This window comes from Euprymna scolopes, chromosome 14 (genome assembly GCF_053919585.1).
Source record: "Euprymna scolopes isolate OS-2025 chromosome 14, ASM5391958v1, whole genome shotgun sequence".
Lineage (NCBI taxonomy): Eukaryota > Metazoa > Mollusca > Cephalopoda > Sepiida > Sepiolidae > Euprymna > Euprymna scolopes.
This window is the reverse complement of record NC_136495.1, coordinates 55607502-55632505: the sequence shown is the minus strand read 5'-3', so window position 1 is coordinate 55632505 and position 25004 is coordinate 55607502. Positions and strand designations below refer to the sequence as shown.

Genomic DNA, 25004 nt, shown 5'->3' with positions numbered 1-25004 from the left:
TCATGATGAATAGGATAAATAGTACCGTGAGTATAAGCGATTTTCAGTGCCATTTTACTATCAAAGATGCCATATTTTCTCTCGCAAGTGCATGTAATCAAGTTTGAGCAAGCACATTAACAAAAGCATGGGGTAAATTATGCCCAGCGCCAAAGGCTTCTGAACTGAAAGAATCAGAGAATACATCTAGTCTAAAAAAAATCCTTGAAATCAAACGGTTACTGACCAACCATGCTGTTCTTAAATCACTTAATGCAAATGATGTTTAAATATGGGTGCAACAAGATGAGGAAACTACTGATCAATATCCTGACGGCAGTAATGGTGATGAAAATAGCATCAGCTCCCATTCTCTTGACCCTAATGTAAATAACCAAGTACACGCTGATGAAGCAATATCATGGGATGATGCAGAAAAAAGTCCTTACTTTAGTGACAACTATGTTTTGCAAACAATGTCATTCCGAAGAGATATAATCATAAAGAAGCTACAGAACCAAGAAATTGCAGATTTTCGTGATCGCTTACGGAACACAATGGCAGCACCCAAGAGCTCAAGCGATGAAAATAGAAACTGCAATGAGACTCATTTAATGAATAATTAAAAAAAACTTTATTTTACATAAATGTATGATTTCTGTAGATGATAACTTAAGTAATAAATACCTAACAAGTAAGAGGAGATTTAATTTATTTTCAATGTTTTTGTTCCTGGTAATAATATTTAACAATTCTTACTTGTAATATATCGTAAACTCAACTTAATATATACTAATATTTAGTGAATATTCCTAAAAAAAAATTAGAATGGCCCTGAAATGGTCACTTTACATTAAATTTATATAAGAAACAACTCTCCCACTCTAAGTTCTAAAATAACTGCTTTTTTTTTTGGTCAAAATTTTCACTTAACACATTCGCTGCCAGCTTCATTAGATTTATTGTTATTGCTAAGCTATTTTCTCTGCAATTTCCAAAAACTAAAGTCAACAAATAATACATATGAATATAATATGGGAAATACATTAAATTTGTATTTATTTTTAAAGTAACTGTCATGAGTAACTTTTACTAAAAGAATTGTCAGTTTTTATCAGTTTGTACATTTTTTATTTATAATGAATCATTCAATTTATAATTTATATACGTATTTGCTAAGAAAAAAACATAATACATGGCAGGGGGCCAAATAAGAGATAACTTGTAAACATACTATTCAACATGTGTTATTTTAAGATGCCAGTTCAAGTTAAAACAGTTATCGTACGTGCTGATCATGCATTGACTAATAGAAAAAAAAAATTTCATTACAACGAGTTTACTCGTAGTGAGCAAAGCCAAGTAAATGCCAAGATATGAGAATACAGCGAATGTGTTAAACAGTCACCTAAAAAAATGTAGGATCTCATTTAGAGGGAGATAACTTAGTTAAGGGGAGTTAACCCATCATGATGGTGATGATCTTTTTACAGTTACACAAATCAATCTAATAACTGACTAAATTTTTATAATTATACCAATCATCAACTATTTTCTATTATCTATGAAACAATTCAAATCGCATTTTGTACACCAACGATGAAATAATATATTTTGGTTTTGTTTTAAAACCAAAATAAATCTTTAGTTGTCTCACAATTTTCACTCAATTACAAGGTAAACATTTGAAAATGCATTTAGTAATATATATTAATTGTTTTGCCACTCCCGTCTTCGTAGCTCTTCAACTTCTTGAGTAAATAAAAGAAGTATGAGGCTTTACTTTCGGAACGACCTTATATATATTACCGACATTGTTTCAAAATTCTATTGTTGAGGACTGGCTTTTTATGAATATTACCTTAATTCTATTTTTACAGATTTGACATATCTCCAAATTCTTTTTCTTTTTTTCATTTCATATTTTGAACTTTGTAGCAGTTTTTAAGGAATATCTATTTGTCTCTGATGAGTTTAGTAATATGAAGAAAACATTTTCAACTATTCAATGAAACACGTGTAAGTTAAGGTTTCTCGTTTATTTTTCACGGTTATATAATTTAATCTTCTTCTGTAAAACTGAATTTTCCATCCATGTCGACTTATGGAAGAGCTGAGTCTGCGATGTGTTTAATTTAGCATAGTCAGGAATTAAAACTGCCACCACACTAATTCCGACTGATCGACCAACCCAAGTGACACTAACTTTAGGCAGGTTGAACTGGCTTCCTCAAAAGGAGAAAGTTTCAGGAGTACGAAATTGACGAGCGGTCCCTAGTCGCATGTATATCCTTGTTAGGGGAGATGATGACGTTAGATTTTTCCAGTTTATACAAGAAGATGTAAACGTCCTACATACAGCACCTGGTACTGACTAGGCTCAACATTGTTTAACCTCAGTGATCTAACAAGAACTGGTGTATCAATGTGATTATGCCATAACTAAAGAGGTACTTTAGTTTAACATGCTAATCCACATATGTTTTGACACAACAGAACTCCTACTCTAGGGAAAAGTTCTGTACTCAATTATGTGAAGAAGCTCTCTAGAGAGAGAATACAATTCATTTTTTTGTTTTGTTTTCATTATTTTTACTTACCTCATCACTAAGAAGTTCGGTGTAACCCTTCGGAGAATATTTATCCACCCAAAGATTGCTTTCTATCTCTGTGCCTTCAGGAGGTTCATTTTCTTTGTTGCTTTCATTATTCGGTTCAACAACAACTTCTTCCGTTTCTAATCTTGCACATTCTTGAAGACTTCTGAAATAAATCAAAGCATCGTAATTAATAATTTAGTTATTTTTAAGTGTTCATGATTAGGGCTATGACAACAGCGTATTCTTTTCATTGTTTTGACTCAAGTATATATACTACACAGTTAGACACAATTAATCAACCGAGGATCACATCACTCTACATAAAAACATAAGATATAAATGTATATATACCTGTGAATCAAAACAAGGAAAAGAATATGCTGTTGTCATAGCCCTATTCACGATATTGAAAGATATTAGAAATGAAAATCATGTTAAATTATTGTTAGAATGGAATTTTGTCCAACATTTAAACAAGAATAAATATTTATAAGACGTAGCCTTTCATACTGCCTGCTTAGACATGCCTGATCGACTCTTCTCTTGTTCGACAGTGATAACACTGTTTTGTTAGTGCTGTGGTCTTGTAAGTGTCCAGAAGAAAAATGCAAGTCAGCAATTGATGAAAACAAAAGCAAATACAACAAAGAATGTGGGTATGCGTCAGTCCAACTACCAAGTGTGCAAGACTTGAAAATAACATGTGCTAATGCCGGCAAACATATGTTCCTAGTCTTTACAGAGAAAAGAAAATGTCATTTCAAACTTGAGCATGATAGACCTACAAGTTTCCAATAAAGGATAAAACTTAGAAAAAGAAAAACTTCTTTTGAAAACCCATGAATAGAAAATTCCTAAAAAGATTAAAACAACTGCTTCAAAAGTTATGTTAAATTCTCTAAAATAAAGGCAGGTTCTTTAAATAATTTACTCATTTTTTTTTTTAATGAGATTTTAAATATTCTAAAACTTTTTTTAAAAAAATTAAAAAAAAAAAAAATTTTTTTTAATTTAAAAAAAAACAAAAAAAAAAAAACAGAAAAATGGTTATTTATTTATTTATTTATTTATTTGTGGACCGTTATTATCTTCATGTTGTTTCACTAGCTTTTGGTCAACTATTCCTCTGGCCTTCTTCAGGTGGTTGTTAACTATGACAAGACAGGAGAGTATTGTCTGAAGATAGCAGTTTCAATCCAACTCTAAGCAGGCCAAAGGATTAGTTGACCAAAATGTGGTTAGACAACAACAAATATGAAGATGAGGATAACAGTTTGCAAATAAACAAAAAAATTACTCCTCTCAAAGGATTCCAATAAAAAATAATATATAATACCATTCGGTATGGACCTGATGATGAAAAACCAGAGAATGAAAACTTGGATTTATAAGTCTAAAATCAAACTTTAGTCGCCCTTTGGGGCTCATGGCGCAGTGGACAGAAGTGTTGAATCTCTATGGTTCCAGGAAAGTATTATCTGAAGAAAGCAGTTTGATTCCTACTCAAAGCAGGCCCGAGGATTAGTTGGCCAAAACGTGGTGACATGACAACAACTATGGAAGGCAATAATCACCCAGGGTACAGTTAAGAGACTCAGCATTCCTATCCTGTCACAGTTAAAAACCACCTGATGAAGACCAGAGGAATACTTGGCAGAAACATGATGAAACAACAACACCAATGAAGATGAGGATAACAGTCCGCAAATAAATAAATAAATACACAAATTACTCATTTCCAAAGATTCTCCCCCCAAAAAATAATATATAGAAAAATGGTTTCCTAAAAGTGCCCATACTATGTTTTTGTCATTAAACCTTTTAAATTTCTATTAGTTTGCTTGGAAGTTTATTCTGCAATTCTAGAATGTACAAAAAAAAAAAAAAAAATGCTCTGGAATAACCAATCAAATCATCCCCAAAGTAGAAGAGCAAGCCATATTCATGTAATAAAAGTATAGCAGAAAAGTCTAAAAAAAAAACTAAAAAAAAAAAAACTGAAATAATGCCAGCGATATCAAGAAAAAAGGTAGCCTATGAAGATTATTTTCTAGTGTAAAGTGGTGATAATGGCAGTAGATTCTTGCATGGAGTAAAAATGGTGCTTATACAGTTTAGCAAAGATATCAAAAAATGAAGAAATCTCTGATGATGTATGTGCCAATTATGGAATTAAGTTCTCATTAAAAAACGCTTACTTTATCAAGTAATTTTCTTTACAGAGGAGATCAAATTTTAGTAAAACTCATTGTTATGCAGCCATCTTGGCAATTTCAGCTAAGAAGGGAGGGAGCGTCAGGGAAGATAACGCCATCCAATTTTTGAAGTTTGTCAAAACACCAATGAAGTTCTAATAATTTTATTTTGAAAGAAAAAAAAAAAAGGGAATACCTAAAATTATTCAAAATGAAAATAATATAATCAAATTTTGTCAAACTTCAAGAATTAGATGGAGTTAGATCTCCTGGCGCCCCCACCGTCTTCATAGATGAAACTGACAAGATGGCTTTGTAGTGATGGGTTTCACTAAAATTTGATTTTTTCTGTAAAAAAAAAACAAAAAAAACTACTAGATCATATGATTCATCAGACTACTGTTCTCATCTTGAGTGTTATTTTCACAAACGTTTCACTCGATGTAACCTCTGACATTCTTCAGGTGTATGTTTCTGTTGAACTCAGGAATTTCGAACAGTACCTTCTATTTACTTCATGAGGGTAGCATGCTCTTGCTCCATCAATCATGACTGGATAGAGGTCATAAGTAATTTGCAATTGTATTTTTCGATCACCCACATGGAGGAGTGAATCTTCAACCTTCAGGAGAATATCACTTTTTACCATCGATTTTTGCAAGTACCCTAACCACTGCGCCACAGGTCCTTATAAATAACCAATCTTCATCTCAAAAATTCAGCAACATAGATCAAATGAAGCGTTTTTTTATGAGAACTTCATTTCATAACAAGCACGTACATTATAGAGATTTTTTTCTTATCTCTGTTTCTTAATATTTTTGCTACACTGCATAAGCACTATAAAAGTTTCTCAGACTTCCTGACTTATTTTAGGAACATTAGGCAAGTCGGAAAAAAATGTAGAAATTATTGAAAACGGACATATATTTTCTAAAAACATGGATCAATTCTTATCATAAAGCATGACCATAACGGCATTCTTGTTTTTACAGACCTATATTGACTGATGATAACGTGGAAAGAAAGTAATTAAATTGAAAAAGTTTTTAAGCATAAGGAAGTTGTGAAGTCCAAGGGAGACAATAATATGAAAAACAGAAAACGTTGAAGAGTTCGCTCCCCTCTCTTCTCAATGTCGTACGTTTATGGCTCGATTGTTGAATAAAAAATAAAAAAAAACGACATGAGTGAAGAGTGGTGCTAGCAGTTGTTTTTCTTGGGGAATGAAAATGTGTTAACATGAAATATTTTTTGTATTGAATTGTCTTGCATTTGAGCTGCTTTTTAGCCAAAAGTTAACCAATATTGGTTGAGGGGGAAAAAAATTATAACATTATAAGCAATAATGTCTTTATGAATAGGAACGGTCCTATAAATTAAAGCTTCCTATTTATTTTCCTCTCCCACAAAGGGCAGACTTAGGCATAAAATCGGTTTTTAATGTGAGCAAGATCTAGCTCTCCAAAAAGGAACACACTCTAGATTGAAACAAAAATTAAAATGGTCTCAGTCTAAAAAGACTTTTCCTTAGCTGTGGACAGAAGAGATGAACAGATACTACACTTTGCTCTTACTGTCCAAAGAAAAAAAGCAATAATATTGATGCTAACAGACAAAGAAAAATGCATGCTTTCAGAGCTAGTTCAATAACAAATTGTTAATTGCAGGCAGATTAAAAGACAATGTTTTATAAAATTCTAGAAACTTTCAATTATAATGAAAAAAAAATGTAAAAATTGTGTTATAGGTGATAAAAATGGTTGTATGTTTTTTTGTTATTAAATGTGGAACATTTTGGTATTAACCTCAATATGTTATTATGTAGCGATGTGGAAAAAAAAAAAGATGTTTTAATACTTTTTCATCACAAACAGAAATGGTGGCATCAGGCATACAAAAACCTAGATCAGAAACCCTGAGTGCTGGAACAAAGTTTTATACTGAATTATAAAAATAATTTATTTACAAAATTTCTTAATTAAAAAAATTTAAGTATGCACAAAAATATTTGGCGCTTATTTAGAATTAAACCTATTTTCAAAACAAAAATACCAAAATATATTTTAAAATCTTTATGCTGTACGTATCCATCACGAAATGAAAATATCATATTCCAAATATCGCATAAATTGATCAAGTGTTTTTTTTTTAAATAAGCAAATCAAATTTTATAACTAAACAAGGTGACGTTACCACTGTACTAACGTGACACGCATATGAACTGATTAAAAATTAAAAATAAGATGAATGTATAAGATGTTTAACGAGTTCTTCAATCTTGACCCATTTTAACCGGCTAAAGACCCATGAAAGAACAGCCCGTAAAAAATCCAATCATTTGAGGCCCTAGCGCCGCTCTGCGACTTTTAGTTTCAGAGAAGATAGAGTTTAAAAATATGGAGACAGATAGACGTTTATATATTAGACTAGCATGGGTGGCCGGTGTTGCCAGAGTGTTTGGCGGTGTGTGTTGAGCAAAAAGCAAAAAAAAAAAAAAGTAGTAGGAAGGCAGGCTAAAAAAACCTGATGTGTGAAAAAAACCTGACGTTTTTGCTGTTACGACCACCGTCAAACCGGAGGTGACGCATGTTTAAATTAAGGCTAGACAATCGAAAAGAGGGGATGATTTTCGAAAATATCGGCGAAAAAAGCGAACCCTCCCTGTAGAAAAGTGCCCAGTTGAGGGTGAAGAAGTTAATGTTTTTAGCCAATTTTTCGGTATTTGTCGTCTGAACAGTCGAGCTTCAAAACGATACTGATCTTGTGAAAATCCATCGCCTCTGTCAAAAGTTTTAGGCAGATATGCAAACATAAATACATAGATTTATATATTTGTAGCTTAAATTTTCAACCCAAACCGATTAAAAAGCTTGTCCTATCTCTGAATACCCTTTATATAAAATTTCAAATGTTTAGACCAGAAATTGTCTTTAGTAATTTGGTAGAGACCGCAGAGGTCAAATTTTTTTTAACTTTGACCCCTAGATCCATGTCCAAGGAACCTATATCTAAAATTTCAAGTGTTTAGACCCAAAATTGGCGGAGGAGTTTGGTGGAGTTCTCTTAACAGCCAAATTTCTGGCCGAAAACCGATTACAAAGATTTTCCCAAATCTCACTACCCTGTATATCAAATTTCGAGTCCGTAGACTGAAAGTTGACGGAGTTATTGTGTAGGGAAATGTAGGCAGACAGACACTTTCACAGATATATAGAATATAGATTGTCTGAAAAAAATTGTTTTCAAATAAATGAAAATAACTAAAGAAAATTAGTGAAACTCACGCATTGACTGCACGGGAAATTCTCTCTGTTTCAGATAAAATACCAGCAGTACGCTAAAAAAAAAAAAAAAAAAATTGTTAATCTTCATTATTTTTAAGAGTCTGGATGTTTGTTTAGAAACTTTTCAAACTATTTTTGGGTTAAGAAAGCATTAATAAATGGCTTAATACATTGATTTCAATCTCAAAGCATTGCAATGGTGAATTACGTGAAAAATGAAATTGACTATTTGTGCATGTAATCTAAACGATTCTTTTAAATTAACTTGTTTCATATGAGCAACGTTCCAAAAGTAATGGCTCCTAATTTTTTTCATTCCACCCAAATAGATCATAGGGGATTACAAATTGTATTCTTATGATTACTGAACATATGTATTCATAACCTGAAAGTTCCATTTCTCTGTTACAGATACTGACGATGTGAGACTATAAGAAAGTAACCTTCTGTCATGGACGTGCGTCAGAACCAGAAATGTATTATTGAATCCCACCTTGTAGAAAAATTGAACCAGTCAACATTCACCAATGTCTGTTGAACATTTACAAAGCCAATGCAGTTGATGTCAGCACAGTGAGGAGATGGGTTTGTTGATTTCAGAGTGGCGACGGATGTGAGTGACAAAGTTCACACAATACTTTTATGACTGCGGTATCATCGCTAGCAAAACTGCATTAAGAATGGTGATGACTATGCAGAAAAATATATTCTGGAGCACAAAAAGTCGCTTGTTTTAATGGCACCACTCTTGTCTTCATAGATCTTCAACATTTTAGTTTTTTAGTTAAAAATATAAAACACCTTACTTTTAAAATGATGACCTTGTATGTGTGTATGTATATATATATATATATATATATATATATATATATATATATATATATATATATACACACGGCACAATCACGTTGACAGACCGGTTCTCACCAGATCACCGAAGTTAAACAACGTTGAACCTGGCCAGTACCAGATGGGTGACCATTTGGGAAGGCTAGGCGCTGTGTGTACTGTGCAGAGTCGTTGAAATTTCCAGGTTGATATCTGGAGGCGCATTAATTCACTGGGAGAAATGCAACCTCAGTCTTCGTTAAGACATCCATCTAGGAGAAGGTAACTGATGTAAAAACCTGTGTTGTACTGTGTGCTTAGTCTTGTGGCAGTCATCTGCACTGACAAGGATTAGCAGTAATACCAAAAAGTGAGGATGGTTCTACACAAAGCATTCACCACTATAAACAAATCATCTGTGTGAATTTCCGAACAACTTAGTTGTTGTGGCGGAACCTCATATGTCGAAATCGACGGGGAGAGATTCCATCATATATATATATATATAAATATATATTGGTTAAATTTAATTCAGAAAAACATCCTTTTTCAGACAGAAATTTATTGTTTGAATAAAGAATACAGTTCAGATTTTTTTCCTTAACCCATGGATTTTCGATGTAGGCTCACCTCCTCAGAGGAAAAATCATTAGCAAATATTAGATCTAATTCAAAATAATTTTGCTATTTAACACATATTAAGAAAATATATTCAAGAATTACTATCTTTTTAGGCGGCATAGATAAAGAAAATGGATGAAATAAAAGTAGATACAATGAAAGGATATGAATTTGTGGTATCCAGGTGTCATGGTAATCCTTATATAAAGTACTATACTGTGGTCAGAGTCTGAATTTGTTGAACAAATCCACATTGTAGGTAGATTCCAATTTATTGTAAAGCATTTTTGGATCTTAGTGATAGTCCTTTGAGTATGGAAATTCCGAGGTTTATTCCACCTCGTTTTTAATTGTATAGTCCCTGTATGAAGTGTCTGCTGGAAGCTATTTTCTTTTGTAGATTAAAATTAAACATTAAAAACCTCTGTAATATCTTTGATAAAAACTCAGGATAGCTGGAAATTTTTCAAATCAGATATTTTAAGGATGGACTTGATTTCGAGATACAATAAGATAAGATCCAAAATGTAGCTTTTTGGCTGGGATCGTCTCATATAATATTACCTCCTAAACATATTTTGTAAGACTCGTTACCGCACGATTCATTAATCCATGTTCCTATTCGCTTCAAGATTCTGATATATGTGATAATTGCTGCATCTTCTCAGATGATCACCTTCACATTGAGTTCTCCCATCTCGTCATCCATCCCATCTCAGATGACTATGCACTCCCGTCGCAGATTTGCACATCTTGAAGCAGACATACAAATTGAGCAATTTCCACGGAGTTGACTTCCTCTGGAGGTTGAAGGGTATTCCCATGAACAATCATATGTCTTCTCAAACCAGCAGTAAACTTGCAAACTTTGCTGCATATTAAACAGATCGTTTGGTTCGAACTAATAGGTGCAAAGTTGACCTGAACAGTAGTTTTGTACAACTTAAGGTGGTTGACGTAGCCAGCTTTTGACCAAAGCACTCGTTCACAAGTGTCGCATTTCCAGCTCTGTGTGTCATGGTTAAAACCATCAATTAAACCTTTGCGAAGCTCTCGCTTCAGATTGCTATGGGCCTGCTTTCTTTTCTCTAGAGCATCACGACTTTCACGTACAAGCTTTCGCCACTTCAATGTCGGTTTGTAGGACTTTCAAATTGTCCTTTATAGTAATATATCAGATTTGTGATGAATGGATCGTTTTTGGTAGATCTTGAGTAAAAGAGATCAATGCAAGAACAAATTTAAAAAGAAAAAGCACAAACCAACATATCAAGCCATTTGTGGTATAATTTATTTCAACCTGGGACAGGAGTCATCAGGTACATTTTTGATGGCTTGCTAATTGTTTAGTAAAAAATAATAATTTACATCATTTTGGAAATCTCAAAAACAGTACAAGTTATTCGCATGGGTGTCTGCGTTTTTATGTTGCATGTTAATTAATCGAAAGATTTTCTTTTTTTTTTTAAACTAAATAGAGTAGAGTAATGCAAGCATTGACTAATTGCTACATCATTTAACTATTAAATATTTCTTAACTTGTACGGCAGCGATCAGGAGCACATTGACACTATGGCTAGTGCCAAAATTGAATATGAGCAAGACAATGAGTGGATGATTACGACATGTGCAATGAACAGACACAGATTCACAGATTGGTCTATTCTTGTTATTTTGGTATCTGCTCTGCCGCTTGTAAATGAAGCATTTTTATAACTATTTATAAAAGAAACAAAAGAAATACATTGTTTGGACTATTCAGACTATTGTACTCGGTATTCTCAATGTTTTTGGACAATGTAACCAACTTTTTTTGTTGAACTTGAGAATCTGCACGAAATTTCAAACAGACTATTTTATTTAATCCATCTGTAAAGTAAATTCGCAATTGTATTTTCGCACAAAAGATTGAATCGTTTACTTGATAAAACTTGATTCTAGGTGACTCTTCTAGAAATAGAACGGATTAAATAAACGGTTCCGTTCCAAATTCTGTATAGATTCCAGAGTTCAGCAAGATACAGTTGAAGAAGGCTGGAGGTTACGTTGGCCAAACGTTGTGAGAATAACATTCAAGATGAGAACAGTAGTCCAAATAATCCAAATTATCAATCCTCATTTCAAAAGTTCAGAAACAAAGAAAAAAATATTTACCTCTTCTTCAATTTTCTCAATTAACGCACTAAATGGTGTTCCAAGTAAGTGTAATGACTTTGTATTTTCAACAACTTTCAAAGACTGAAAGAGAAAAATAAATTTTTAAAAATGAATTGTCATTAAACGTGCAGGACCTCATAGAAATTCCAGTGTTTCTTACATCAATCTGTATAATTTACTATTAATAATAATAATAATAATACCTTTTGAAGTAACATCTGTCAAAATCGATTTTATTAAAAAAAACATTATCCTTACATAAAAATAATCAGCGCTTCTACAAAATTGGGACGAGATCTTCGGAAATCGTAATAGTGAATTTCACATGAAAACAACGGTATCTATGTATTCCTCATACTTTAAGATGATTATATCCAAAAATTGCAAAAATTGATAAGATAGAAAATTATTTATTAAAGAAAATAAAAAAAAACAGACTTTGATGAAAATGATTGTAAAACACAGGAGAGTTCAACAGGGAGGTAATTTTCCGTTAGAATTAAACAAAGATGGCGGCAACTTTTCACCTGCTAACACAAAGTTGTTGTTTTTTTTTTTTAAATAAATCAGTAATATTCAGGTAATTGCAACAGCATAATTTGGAAGCTACCATTGCAACTTATTAGAATTGACAAAAAAAAAAAACAGTTGGAACCATTTTTTTTTTATCTGAAAACTCTATTTATCGACTACAAAATCTTGTTCCAATAATGTAGAAGCTCCAAATTATCATTATCATTACTCGAATTGTGACCTTTTGTATTTATCTAAAAATCTGCTTTAGTCGACTGTAATTACATTGATGAATTGATAAAAAAATAAATGTAAAGTTCTAAAACGACAGACGTAATGTGTTTAAGTCTCAGTTCATATCGTTTTACATCAGGTTGGAAAGAGGAAAGTTCCCTGTTCAATTGGTGGTAAAGGAGTCGGGTGCAACTCAATTTTTTTGTGGTATTTGTAAGCAAGTTACATATAATATATAAAAAAATAATACCATATATTTTGACATATAAGGCGATAAGACGCAGTACAAAATTGCAGCAAATTTTAATAAATTTATCATATATCGGTTGTATAAGACAACTGCTAAATCCCAAAACCATGTTTGTTTAGCCTAGGTTAGAGATTGCAACACCTGGTATCTTATGAAATATTGGTTTTTAAAGATGATTTTTTAAACTGTAAGGTTTGTCTTATATGCCGAAATATACGGTATATATAAAAAGTTGTGGAATTATTGGGAGCTTGAGAGATGATAAGTTTGTGTGCAAGACGTATAAGATGATAGCGACAGAGGAGAACTCGGATGTGAGTAAAGTATATTTGGATGGTGAAGGTAATTTAAGTTTTGTTACCTTAGTGTTAAGATGGGCGCACAGGGAGGAGCAGTTGCTAGTATGATTGCAAAAATTAGGAATGGATAAAATAAGTTCAGGCCATTTTTGCCTTTACTAACCAGCAAGGTTTTGCCACTGTCAACCAAGAAAAGAGTCTATCAGGCATGTGAATGCAGTGTGCTGATGTATGAAAGCGAAATTTGTCCAGTAAGGATCGACAACATGCATTTCATAGAGAGAAATAATAGGAGATAGATGAGTAATGCAAATTTTAAAGACAGGTTTAGATCTGATGACCTTAGAGGAAGATTAAATTTGAACAGTGTAGGGAGCGGTATGCGGAAGAGTAGGCTTTAATTGTATAGCTACGTTGAAAAAAAAAAAAAAAAAAAAAAAATGGATGAGAATTCTTGGAGTAGATGAAGAACACTGAAGGTAGCAGGTCCAGTTCACAGTGAAAAGCCAAAGAAAATATAGGCAAAACACAGTGGGTCCAGAAGCAGAAATAGGCAAAACATTTTGAGCCTAACTATAGTTAACTAAAAATTTCTGAAAAAAAAAAAAAAAAAAAAAAATTTAACTTTCTAACATTTCTAGAAGTTAATCTGAAGTTATAGAAAACTTAGTTTTTTGTCGCTCATCATCTGAAACCAGAACTCCAAAAACCTTTGTAGTTTTGTGACACCATGTGTCCCCCACTGAACATCTCGACGACTTCAACATTTTTTGCCATGGATTTTTCTTTCATCTTCTCTCATTCTTGTTCTGTGTCATCGTCATCTTTTACGCATTGAGTGGGGATACACACGAGTTCAAAAGTATAAAAATAAAATCAAACAAGGGAAACAAAAGAAAATAAAAACTCCAACACTTTCTGTCTATAATGCTTACGCTCTGAATGCGTGTGTAACACCATTATGGGAAACGACCCTCTGAACGTTAACGTCCACACATACATTTACTGTGTATCGTGGCTGTGTTGGTTGGTTGATCTAATTCATTTCCCATCTCCTCTGAGCCACAATTGTCAACTGAACTCTAACTCAGTGGCAACTTCTATCATAAAATGTTGCAAAAAAAAAAAAAAAACTAACCTCTGCAAACCGCTCTCCACCATCGTAAAATTCCCTGCCAATTCTAAATATATTTTGCTGCTTTTTGTTCCTGTCATCTGCCATAACTTAATTAGAATTGCACTTTAGCCCTTCTTTGTCTACCTGAAAAAACTTATTTCCTCTTTTTCTTTTTTAATATTTTTTTCTTTCTTCCTCACTCCCAAGACTGGGGGGGGGGAGGACACTGATAGTACCATACTTTGAAGGAAATGGTAGGATGTGCAAACTTACATCTTTTTTTTATTCGTAAATGAAGTAACTTAGTAAAAAAAAAATTTTTGTTTTCAAAAAAACTTTTCCATCAAATTTAATATTTTTTCATGCAATATCGATTTTTTTTGGTTTTAACGATCATACATACATACATACATAGGCCCTTAACGTCGAGGACGACGATTGGCAAGGCGCTTCAGTCTTCTACAGTTCAGGAAGTCTGTGTATTGCTGGCAGGATCTTTTGGCACCAGATCTTATAGCAGCTTGCCACTTTACTCGGTTGCCGGCAGAGGTTTCCCAAGTGTTGTGAGGGATGCCGAAGACCTGGAGGTCACGTTTCAGGACATCCTTGTAGCGGAGGCGTGGCCTGCCAGCACAGCGAGGGGCATCAGCTATCTCTCCAAAGAGAAGTGCTTTTGGTAGCCGGCTGTCGTCCATGCGGCAGGTGTGGCCAGCCCAACGTAAGCGACGGATGCGCAGCACTGTGTACATGTCAGTACTCTTGGTCGTGGAGAGGATAGCTGTGTTTGGTACATGATCCTTCCATGTGAATCCAAGAATTGTGCGCAGGCATCGGAAGTGGAAGGCGTTCAGACGGTGTTCGTGTCGGCGGTAGGTGCACCAAGTCTCACTGCCATACAGGAGAGTGCTGAGGATGCAGGCCTCGTAAACCTTGATCTTTAGGTGTAGCGAGAGGGACTTGTTCTTCCAGACTCTCTCACTAAGCCTGCCGAAAGTTGTTGATGCCTTTCCAATGCGGGAGTCCAGTTCACAATCAAGACTGTTGGTGTTATCAACTGTAGAACCCAAGTAAGTGAACTTGGTGACGTTTGACAGTACATGATTGTTTACGGTTATTATGGGTGAAAGCCCAGCAGGCTGGGCAAAGACCACCGTCTTGCCTAGGCTGATTTTGAGACCAAACTCCTCGCAGGCAGAAGCAAAGGAGGAGCACATTGCCTGAAGCTCAACCTCCGAGTTGGCGATGAAGGCAGCATCATCAGCGTACAGGAGTTCACGGATCTGTACGCGGTTAACCATAGTTTTTGAGCGTAGCCTGGCCAGGTTGAATAGGCCTCCAGTACTGCGAGTGTGAAGGAGCACTCCAGTTGGGTTTGGGAAGGTTTTAACGATCAAATATCTCAAAACCATTGCAAGTCACATACTAAATGCATTTTGTAAAATTTAGGCTTAACTCATTTCAAATCTGCCAAATGCATTTTGTGACTCTTTGCAGTTTCTATGAAGAGAAAGTTTTTTCCCATAACTACCTAGATTTCTAAGGACATTCTTCTTCTTCCTCCTCTTGTATCGTGGTATGTTCATGCTGTAAATGAAATCATGGTTAATGTTCTCCATAGGCTTCGGTCCATTGTTGGTCCAATTCCTCTAAAGATATCACATGATTTGGAACCTGGCAGAATACATGGGGTGGGTTGCCATTACCTTCCCCAGTGCAGTGGCATCTGACTCGCCTGTTTTGCACCTATTTGTTGTCCTTAGATCATCCACATAGCTGCAGCTGAATAACATAACTCTTAATACCAAAGAACCATGGATTCATCCTCCTCCATAGCCATTCAACGTCCTGCTGCCGACGTCATAGTTACCTTCTCCTAGATGCATGTCATAACTAAGACTAGGGGTGCATCTCTCCCAATGAATTAATGCGCTTCCAGATACCAACCTGGGAATTTCTTATGACTCGGCATGGTATATACAACACCTAGCCTTCTCAATTGGTCACCCATCTGGTACTGGCCAGGCTCATCATTGCTTAACTTCAGTGATCTGGCAGGAACCGATGTGTCAACGAGATTGTGCCATATATATAAGGACATTGTTAATTAATAAAAAAAAAAATCTAAATGTTAACACATAATAGTAATAATATTTAAGGTATTTTCAACAATTTTACTAAAAAAAAAAAATAAATAAATAATAATAAAGATGAAAATTGTTTCAAATTCTAAGTAAAAAAAAAAAAACTATTATTAAGTACAGCCTTAGGGAGCCATGGAAAGTGGAAGAAAAATTGTCCTGAAAGAGCATGTTATCTCTAACTTAGCTAAAAACCAATCTGGGAAAACAATTTCATGACCTTGTGTGGCAACAAATTGTCAGAATTTCTTTTGGTTGCATCTAGAGAAATTATTATTCTGACGCAATATTTTCTGACACAATCGATCTTACAAAGTTACCACAGAGGGAAAAGAGACTAACAGATCTTTTCAATGTGATCATTCCCACCACAGATATAAAGCTGTACTGATTTGTTATCCAAAGGAGTATGTGTCATTTCTAATGGTCAACACGAAGGATGTGAAATTACAAAAAACTCATTGCAGGCTTGAAAAGTGCTGATTGTATTTTGTGTAAGACAAAACAAGAGGATTGGACAAACAGAAACAAAGTTGCAAAAGGCTTTCTGATCAATAGGTTGATTGAAAATACTCCCTACAATAAACTCGATGATGATGGAGAAATCAAAATGATCAGTCGAGATTTTGAGACTCGTCAAGGACTTACCCAAAAGCTACTTCCAACATCTGATCAATCTAGTATTTGTACATCAATCGGATGATAGTTTCTAAAAGCCCTATATTGTTGTCATGCTAATTACCAACAGTGGATTAAGAAGGTTGATTTTCTAAGGGAATCCATTCAGCAAGTAAAGGAGAGAGTTTTTGAAGCCATATACACAGACACAAAGTTGCAAGTTCAAGGAAATCAAAATAAAGAGGTCAGTAAGTCCAAATAAAATGCTAAGAAACAGTATGCTAAACTTATTAATGTACTAGCTTGGGTGCCCGACGTTGCCCGGGTGTTTGGAGGTGTGTGTTGAGCAAAAAAAAAAAAAAAAAGTGGTAGTAGGCAGGCAGGCTCGAACCCGTACCGCGATGGAGGAAAAGAACGTGAAAAAAAAAAAAATGACATCTTTGTCGTTGCGTCTATCACCAAACCGGAAGTGGCGAAGGTTTAAATTAAGGCTAGTCAATCAAAAAGAGGAAATGACTTTTGAAAATATCGTCGAAAAAAGCAAACCCTCCCTGTGGAAAAGTGCCCAGTTGAGGGTGAAGGAATTAATGGTTTTAGATAATTTTTCATATTTGTCATCCAAAGGGTCAAGCTTCAAAATGATACCAGTCTTGTGAAAATCCGTCGTCTCTGTTGAAAAGTTTAGGCAGACATGCAAACACACATACATACATACATTTAAACAAACAGGTGAGATTTATATTATAGATTAGCGGGGGTACCCGTCGTTGCCCAGGTGTTTGGAGGTGTGTGTGTAGATCAAAACAAAATGGGCAAAGTAATAACCCTGTTTCTTTTAAAAAAATCGGAAAAACAAAAACATGGGGGGTGCCCGGCGTCGCCCGTGTGGTAAAAGAAAAAAAAAGTTTTGGTTGGTAGGTAGGTAGGATCGAACCCAGAACCTTGAGGCGAAGGTGGAAAAGAAAGTGTGAAAAATCCTGACGTGTTACCCGCTCGGCCACGACGGCAGAGCAACAGAAAACCAACGATTAAAAACTTGACAGGTGCGAGGTCAAATATCACGCCATATAGTGAATGAAATCCCGCAGTTAAATTTTGCTGCGAGGTAGTTTTTTGGGGTTTGTTTACCCAACTTTGGCTGGTTTTGTTACTCCAAGATGTTGGGGGGGAAACCAGCTGCCCATAAAAAGGGGATTGTCCAAATTGAATAGCAACTGTCTGATATAAGGGGTTTCCCCCACATTGATCAAAAGCTGATTGCTTTCTGGACATTCCCGACATGAGGGAAAAACTTACGTTTGCTTCAGATTAGTTTCGCTTTTATACGAAAAAGCCGAACACACACGAGGGAAGCCAAAATAATAAGAATTTTGTAAAAGTCGATGTAAATAAATCTAGACGCTATGCGCGTTCGCAAATCGTACATATTATGATCTAGACGGTATACAAAAAGTTCTAAGACATAGTAATCCCCCCACCCCACTCTGAGAACCCTAGCGAAAAAAGCCTTTGCACACTCATTTTACCTTTTATATATCTATCTATATATATATATATCTAAAAGTGAATGTGTCTGTGTGTGTGTGTCTGTGTACATTCCCCTACGAAATAACTCTGTCAATTTTTAGTCTACAGACTCGAAATTTGATATACAGGGTACTGAGATTTGGGAAAATCGATGTGATCGGTTTTTGGCCAAAAATTTGGCGATTAAGGGATCAAAGTTCAATGATTTGACCTTTGAGAACTCTACTAAACTCCTCCGACAATTTTGGGTCTATGCACTTGAAATTTTAGATATAGGTTCCTTGGACATGAATCTAACTTAATAACTTGATTTGAGCCCAAAACAATAAATTTTAAGGGGTCATAATAGGGATCACAGTTAAAAAAAAAAAATTAACCTCTGCGGTCTCTTCCAAATTACTGGTTTAAATATTTGAAATTTTACATAAAGGGTATTCAGAGATAGGGCAAGCTTTTTCATCAGTTTGGGTCGAAAATTTTTAGTTACCAATATATAAATGTATGTATGTATGTATGTGCGTTTGCATGTCTGCCTTAAACTTTCAATAGAGGCGACAGATTTTACCAAGATCAGTATCGTTTTAAACCACAAATATCGAAAAATTGGCTAAAAATATAAATATCTTCCCCTTCAACTAGGCACTTTTCTTCAGAGGGGAGGGTCTCTTTTTTCACCGATATTTTTTAACGTTATCCTCTCCTTTAGATTGTCTAGCCTTAATTTTTAAAAGTGTCGCTTCCGGTTTGGCGGTGGTCATAACAGCATAAACGTTGGGTTTTACCCCGTTCTTTTTCTCCTTTGCGGTACGGGTTCGAGCCTGCCTTCCTACTACCATTTTTCTTTTTTGCTCAACATACACATCCAAACACCCGGGCAACGCCGGGCTGAAATGCTAGTCTATAAGTTTGAAGGATTTGATAAACTCTAACAAGTGTATAAAACTGAGAATAAATTCATTTTCTATTCTGGATCCATTTTAATGTGAAATCAATTGGTGAAACTGAAACAGATCATGAATTAAGACAATAACGAATGAATAAAAAATCTTTTTTCATTGTTTTTTTTTTACCTCCAACTGCAATTGTTTGTCATTTTTAAGACGCATATAAGCTCGTGTGCCATCTGTGGCAGTCACACTCATGAAGTTCGTATTGGGAATACTGAAAGTCACTCGTTGTCGATGAAAGTCATGATCTAAAATGAAAAACAAAATAAGTATGATAATGACAGCATAAAAGCATAAAGAGATCATTACAGTATAGGATATTACCCTACAAAAACACATAATAGACAAGTAATCCTACAACAATAATAGACAATACAACAATAATAATAGACAATACAACAATAATAATAGACAAGTAATACAACAATAATAATAGACAAGTAATACAACAATAATAATAGACAAGTAATACAACAATAATAATAGACAAGTAATACAACAATAATAATAGACAAGTAATACAACAATAATAATAGACAAGTAATACAACAATAACAATAGACGAGTAATACAATAACAATAATAATAGACAAGTAATAAAATAATAATAGACGTGTAATACAACAATAATAATAGACAAGTAATACAATAATAATAGTTACATTATAGATACCGTATACTCCGCCATATAAGACGATCCTTAAAGTTAAATATCTTTAAAAACCAATATTTCATAAGATACCTGATGCTGCAATCTCTAGCCTAGGCTAAACATGGTTTTGTGACAACCGATATATGATATATTTATGAAAATTTGCTCCAATTTTGTTTGGTTTGGTTGTTTTGTTTTACGGCATATCAACCCTTTTTAGGCTATTTAATGCTGAATCCAGTCATTTTAGAAACAGTATTCATGTTGCATCCAGTTATTTTGTAGAAGGTTTTTATTCTTCAAGCTCTTTGTATCTTCAATCGCTAGTTTGTAGTGTTTGGTTTGGTTGTTTTATAGTGGATTTTAACGCTTTTGTTCCCTGCCCTGTAGAACATGAGTTTTGCAATAGGAGAAGAAGAAGGATTACAGTATTAATGTTTTGTTCATTTTAAGTTAGGAAACCAGTCAGGAAGTGGGGGAGATAAAAATAGAAAGGGGAAATGGAAAGAAGGAAAGGGGGGGGGGGCTTTGCAGAACAAAGTTTTGCAAAAAGAAGTAGAAAAACAAAAAGCATCATTATTAGGTGCATTTTGTCTCAGGACACCAATATCTTCAGACAGCCTGATCTGGTAGCACCAAATCCAATTTTGTACCGCGTCTTATCTGTCGGTCGCCTTATATGCCAGAATATACAGTACATTTACTCATGGATCTGTAAATGTGCTGCAGTTGTGCGAGAGAGAACAAATACTAAAATGATTAAACACTTATAGGTTCTATTTATCAGAAGTGCACCCCCGTTTTGTCATAGAACATCCTTGGCATACCAAATGTGCCATTTGGGAAGGAGGTAAATTATACCATTGTTACTTATGATATTCATAAGGTATTTGGCAAAATTTTGCTAAATTTAGCATGAAGAGTCCTCGGGATGCTATGTACGTAAGAATGTCAAAATTTAAACAATACTACAAATAAAAAATAATATATATAGGCTAACTATTTTATCCTGGCGGAACCTGTGAAAATTTCACAGCGGACTCATTCATATGTAATATATTGATGTTGGTATTCTGTGGATGTTAAGCATAAATGGAGATGCTCTGTAACTCTTGTTAAAAGTGCAAAAGTATTTATCTAAGCTAACAGGGACGCTCGGTGTAGTCTGGTTATAAAGTATGCTTAAATATATTTTAATTCTTGCAGATTTTGTATATATTATTATAGAATTATATTCTATCGGTTTTTATAGATTATAAAGTTGATTCCAAAAATAAAAAAATATATATCCATATAATTTGGGTGCACCAGCTTGAATCGAAACCAAAATCAAAACTTACGAAGAAAAAAAATATATGTATATATAACTTGAGTTCCTTCAGCTATAATCGAAACTGAAACCAAAACTTATGAAGAATTCTTGGTAAAAATATTTATAAAAAAAGAAAAATGACTTGAGTGCCATCAGCTATAATCAAAACCAAAACTTATGAAAAATTCTTGGTAAAATTATGGAAGTCCATAACAATTAAACAACAGTAACACATGTTATCCTATTAATATATAGATATAGGCTATTCATTAGAATTGCATTAAATCTGGCTAAAGGAGCCCTTGTCCAGAATTCCCTGATGAAAAAACAAAACAAAGAAAGAAAAATCTGCATGATGCATGTACCCATGACAAAAAGAAAATATCATATTCCAAAAATCACATAAATTGATCAAATAGTTTCAGTCGTAAATAAAAAAAAATCAGATTTTATGGCTAAACGAAGAGCAGCTGTCTCACGACACCATCTTGAAAACAGCTTGAAAGAACAAGAGACATAACTTTAAATGATTCAAACTTGAAAGATTTTAGAAAGCCATTCTTATCATGGGAAGTGGAGGATGGCATTGGACAAACACAAATTTGCTTAAAAATGATTTTCTTTATAAAGATAAACTACTTGATCAACTTATGATTTTTGGAATGTGATATTTTCTTTCCAACACGAATACACACATCATACAGATTTTTTTTGATTTTTGTTTTCTTTTTTTTTTTTCACGGAAATAGGGAGAAGGGCATTCTGCCTGTTAAATAAGGTATCAACAGATGTTAGATTAATAGTCGCTTTTTAGTTTTAGTTGATAAAACAATGCAAATATTTTAAACAAAATACAAACATTTATATTTAAAGTAAATGCTATGTAGAAAGTGAACGTTAAATTTTTTTTTTTTTTTTTTTTTTTTTTTTTTACTTACCGTCAAAGACTCTAGTCTGATATTCTTCGAAGGTTTCAGTCTGGCGCTGACCTTTCCTTTGGCGCCGTGTCTGAAGAATTAGTTCCGTTAGGACCTCATCGCTTGTTTCTTTGGATTCTTCTGGTTTTGTCAATCGAGCTCTCTTTACTTGGGGAACTGAAAGAAAAGCGTCATGAGGTTCACTGAGAGGAGGAGGATTATTTTATACAGACATCATTATCAACATCATATTTGGTTTAACATGTTTTACATGCTGACATGTGTTAGACAGCTCTCTTAGAAATTCCAAACTAACCTATTTCTGGTCAGGTCCTTATCCCTCTCCATCTCAAATCCATCCATCACACTTCTTCCTTCCATGTTTTCCTTAGCCTTCCCTCTACCAACTGATCTTGCTACCATAACTGTTCTACATCTACTAACCTAAAAACTTTCATCAATTCTTTCAATGTGATCAAACTAACAAAGTCTCCTGATCTGCAAGCATCTCCCTATACTCTCCAGATTTAATCTTCTTCTGAAGTCATCTGATTTAAGTCTGTCCTTAAGACCAACATTATACATATATATCATATCCTTCTCATATCATTTCTATTCATGCCGCACATGTCCTCAACCCTAACTACTCAGATTTCACTTCCATATATCATACTGTGTATACACATGCCTAATAAACTCTTCCTATGGTCGACATTGGTAATGCTCTGCTGGTTAGGTGGACCTGAAGAATCTCTTCTATTTTTTTTATTTTCATTTTTTTTTTTTTTTTCGGATTATCGATTGGACATTAATCTGTCAGATTATCAAAAATGAAAAAAAAATAGTCAATGTTTAAATATTTGTAGGTGGTGCTCACTTTCTAATGCAACGCTCTAGTAAATCAGTCTTCCATTTTACGTTTTTAGGCCAAATTCTGTGAATTTAGCCTTTTTTAAGCAGTTTAGCCCTTTTTAGATTATTTTTAAAAAGTGAAATTCAATAAAAAAGGTTAAACTACTTTTTAAAAGGCTAAATTCGCAAAATTTAGCCTAAAAACATCGAGTGGTTCTAAAATGGGTGATCGATTTACTAAAATGTATTAGAAACTGAGCACCTTACTGGGTGCATCAGAATTTTTGGGGAATTTTGACACCCTTAACACAAAACTGCGAATAAAAATATACAAAACTCGTAAGTTCTTTTATTAAAGTGAGTTGTTTAATTTCTTTATGGAATATACTTCCAAAATAAATTATTAAAGTTTTTTAAAAAATAATAGAAATATTATTTTTTATTTAAAAAAAAAAAGTGTTTACAAAGTGCATGCACGCGCTCATGCAACCATTTTTTCTACGTAATGAAATTAGTTGAATTTTACGAGTTAATTTTTTTCAATTTAAAAATCTATCAAAATTTTTCTATTGGTTCAATTTTTAAGATATTTTCAGGTTTAATATGAAATTTTATGCTCTTTCCAATAAACTGAATATAATATTCTAGACAAACGTTTTTTTTTTGTATTTTTTAATTCACATCATCCCCCCCCCATTTTAAAATGTCTATTAAAATCTGATCGCTTTCTTTAAACACCAACTACAGGTGAAGATCAGATGTGATAGAAGAAGGCTGCATCGCGCTGCATTTGACAGAAGATGGATACATGTACAGAGTGTGCGTACGAAGAGGAGCCAAATTTGATATGTGTTCCCCGCCTAGGTGTGGAATGTGCAGTTCCGTAAAGTAAAATTAAACAAGTAGCCTCTCAGCTAGCTGAATGTGTGTTCCATCCCTCCCCGATTAGGAAGCCTCCAAGATCCCCACCCCCTCCTACTTGCAATTTTTGTTTTCACTCCTTCCTCTAAATTTCGACCATCTTGGAGAGAAAGAAATACAAACTAACCCCCATTCCTTACCCACAAAATTGTCTTTTCTCCATTCACCCCCATCTAGAGGGCATCCCCACTTAGAGACTGACACGCAAAAGCGAGGTTCCTTTTACAAACCTAGTGGAATGGGCAGTTTATCAACTAGATGGGGTTGGGAGGGTCCTACTAATCACCTTTTGTTTTTTCTTCCCCCACCCTCGACACAAATGAATTATTGTACCATTTTTATTGTCATCTTTTTTGTTTTTACAGGTCAATAAAAAATGTTTTAAAATTGGGAGTTAAGTAGGACATCCCCCCAGTACGAAAGGGTGAATGCGATATTATGGTGAAAGAAGATACTAGCTGGAAGAAACTTTTGATTTGGTTTAGTTCTGGAGTGACAAGGATGACCAACAACCCCCACAATCCCCCCTTTTGAGTTGGCCATGTGCCTAAGTTTTTTGTTCATTGTGGATTTTCACTGTACTTTTAACATGAATAAAGGATTTAATGTCTTAAAGTGTAGTATCTGTTCTTACTACATGCTGTACTTATTGTGATATAAAGTGGGGGATCACTTTTCTGTATTAATTTAATGTAAAATGATCACCCACTTTACAACCAGTCAGTCTCAAAGCCATTCAAGTCATTCTCCAAATCATTCAAGTTGTTTTTGAAGGATTCTAGTCATTTTTTAAGCATTCAAGTCATTCAATTCATCCTTAAGTTCATTAAAGTCATTCTAAGTCATTTACTTTTTATTTATTTAAGTCATTTCAGCCCATTTATCAGTCATTTTAATTTATCTTTAAGAATTTCACGTCAATCCTACATTCACGCATTTATTCATTACACGAGAGCACGCGATTAATGGCTATTGGCCTTGTTTCTATTTCATTCAATGTTGTTGTGTTTTTAGATTTTTTTTTTTAATTCATTGCATAA

General features: G+C 34.1%; 1 protein-coding gene and 1 pseudogene across 2 annotated transcripts in view; one reads left to right on the top strand and one right to left on the bottom strand.

Annotated features, from left to right (window-relative positions):
* LOC145293030 (chromosome transmission fidelity protein 18 homolog) overlaps positions 1-25004 on the bottom strand; it is a 219728-nt gene that overhangs the window by 179560 nt on the left and 15164 nt on the right. The window contains exons 3-7 of one of the 2 annotated variants that reach the window (XM_080139328.1): positions 22213-22368; positions 19434-19558; positions 11665-11748; positions 8062-8114; positions 2580-2742 (exon numbers count right to left, since the gene is read on the bottom strand). In XM_080139328.1, the coding sequence (XP_079995454.1) occupies positions 2580-2742; positions 8062-8114; positions 11665-11748; positions 19434-19558; positions 22213-22368 (581 nt within the window). The remainder of the gene's footprint in view (positions 1-2579; positions 2743-8061; positions 8115-11664; positions 11749-19433; positions 19559-22212; positions 22369-25004) is intronic. The other variant, XM_080139329.1, reaches the window with a different exon arrangement.
* LOC145293617 (5S ribosomal RNA) lies at positions 8952-9068 on the top strand (annotated as a pseudogene).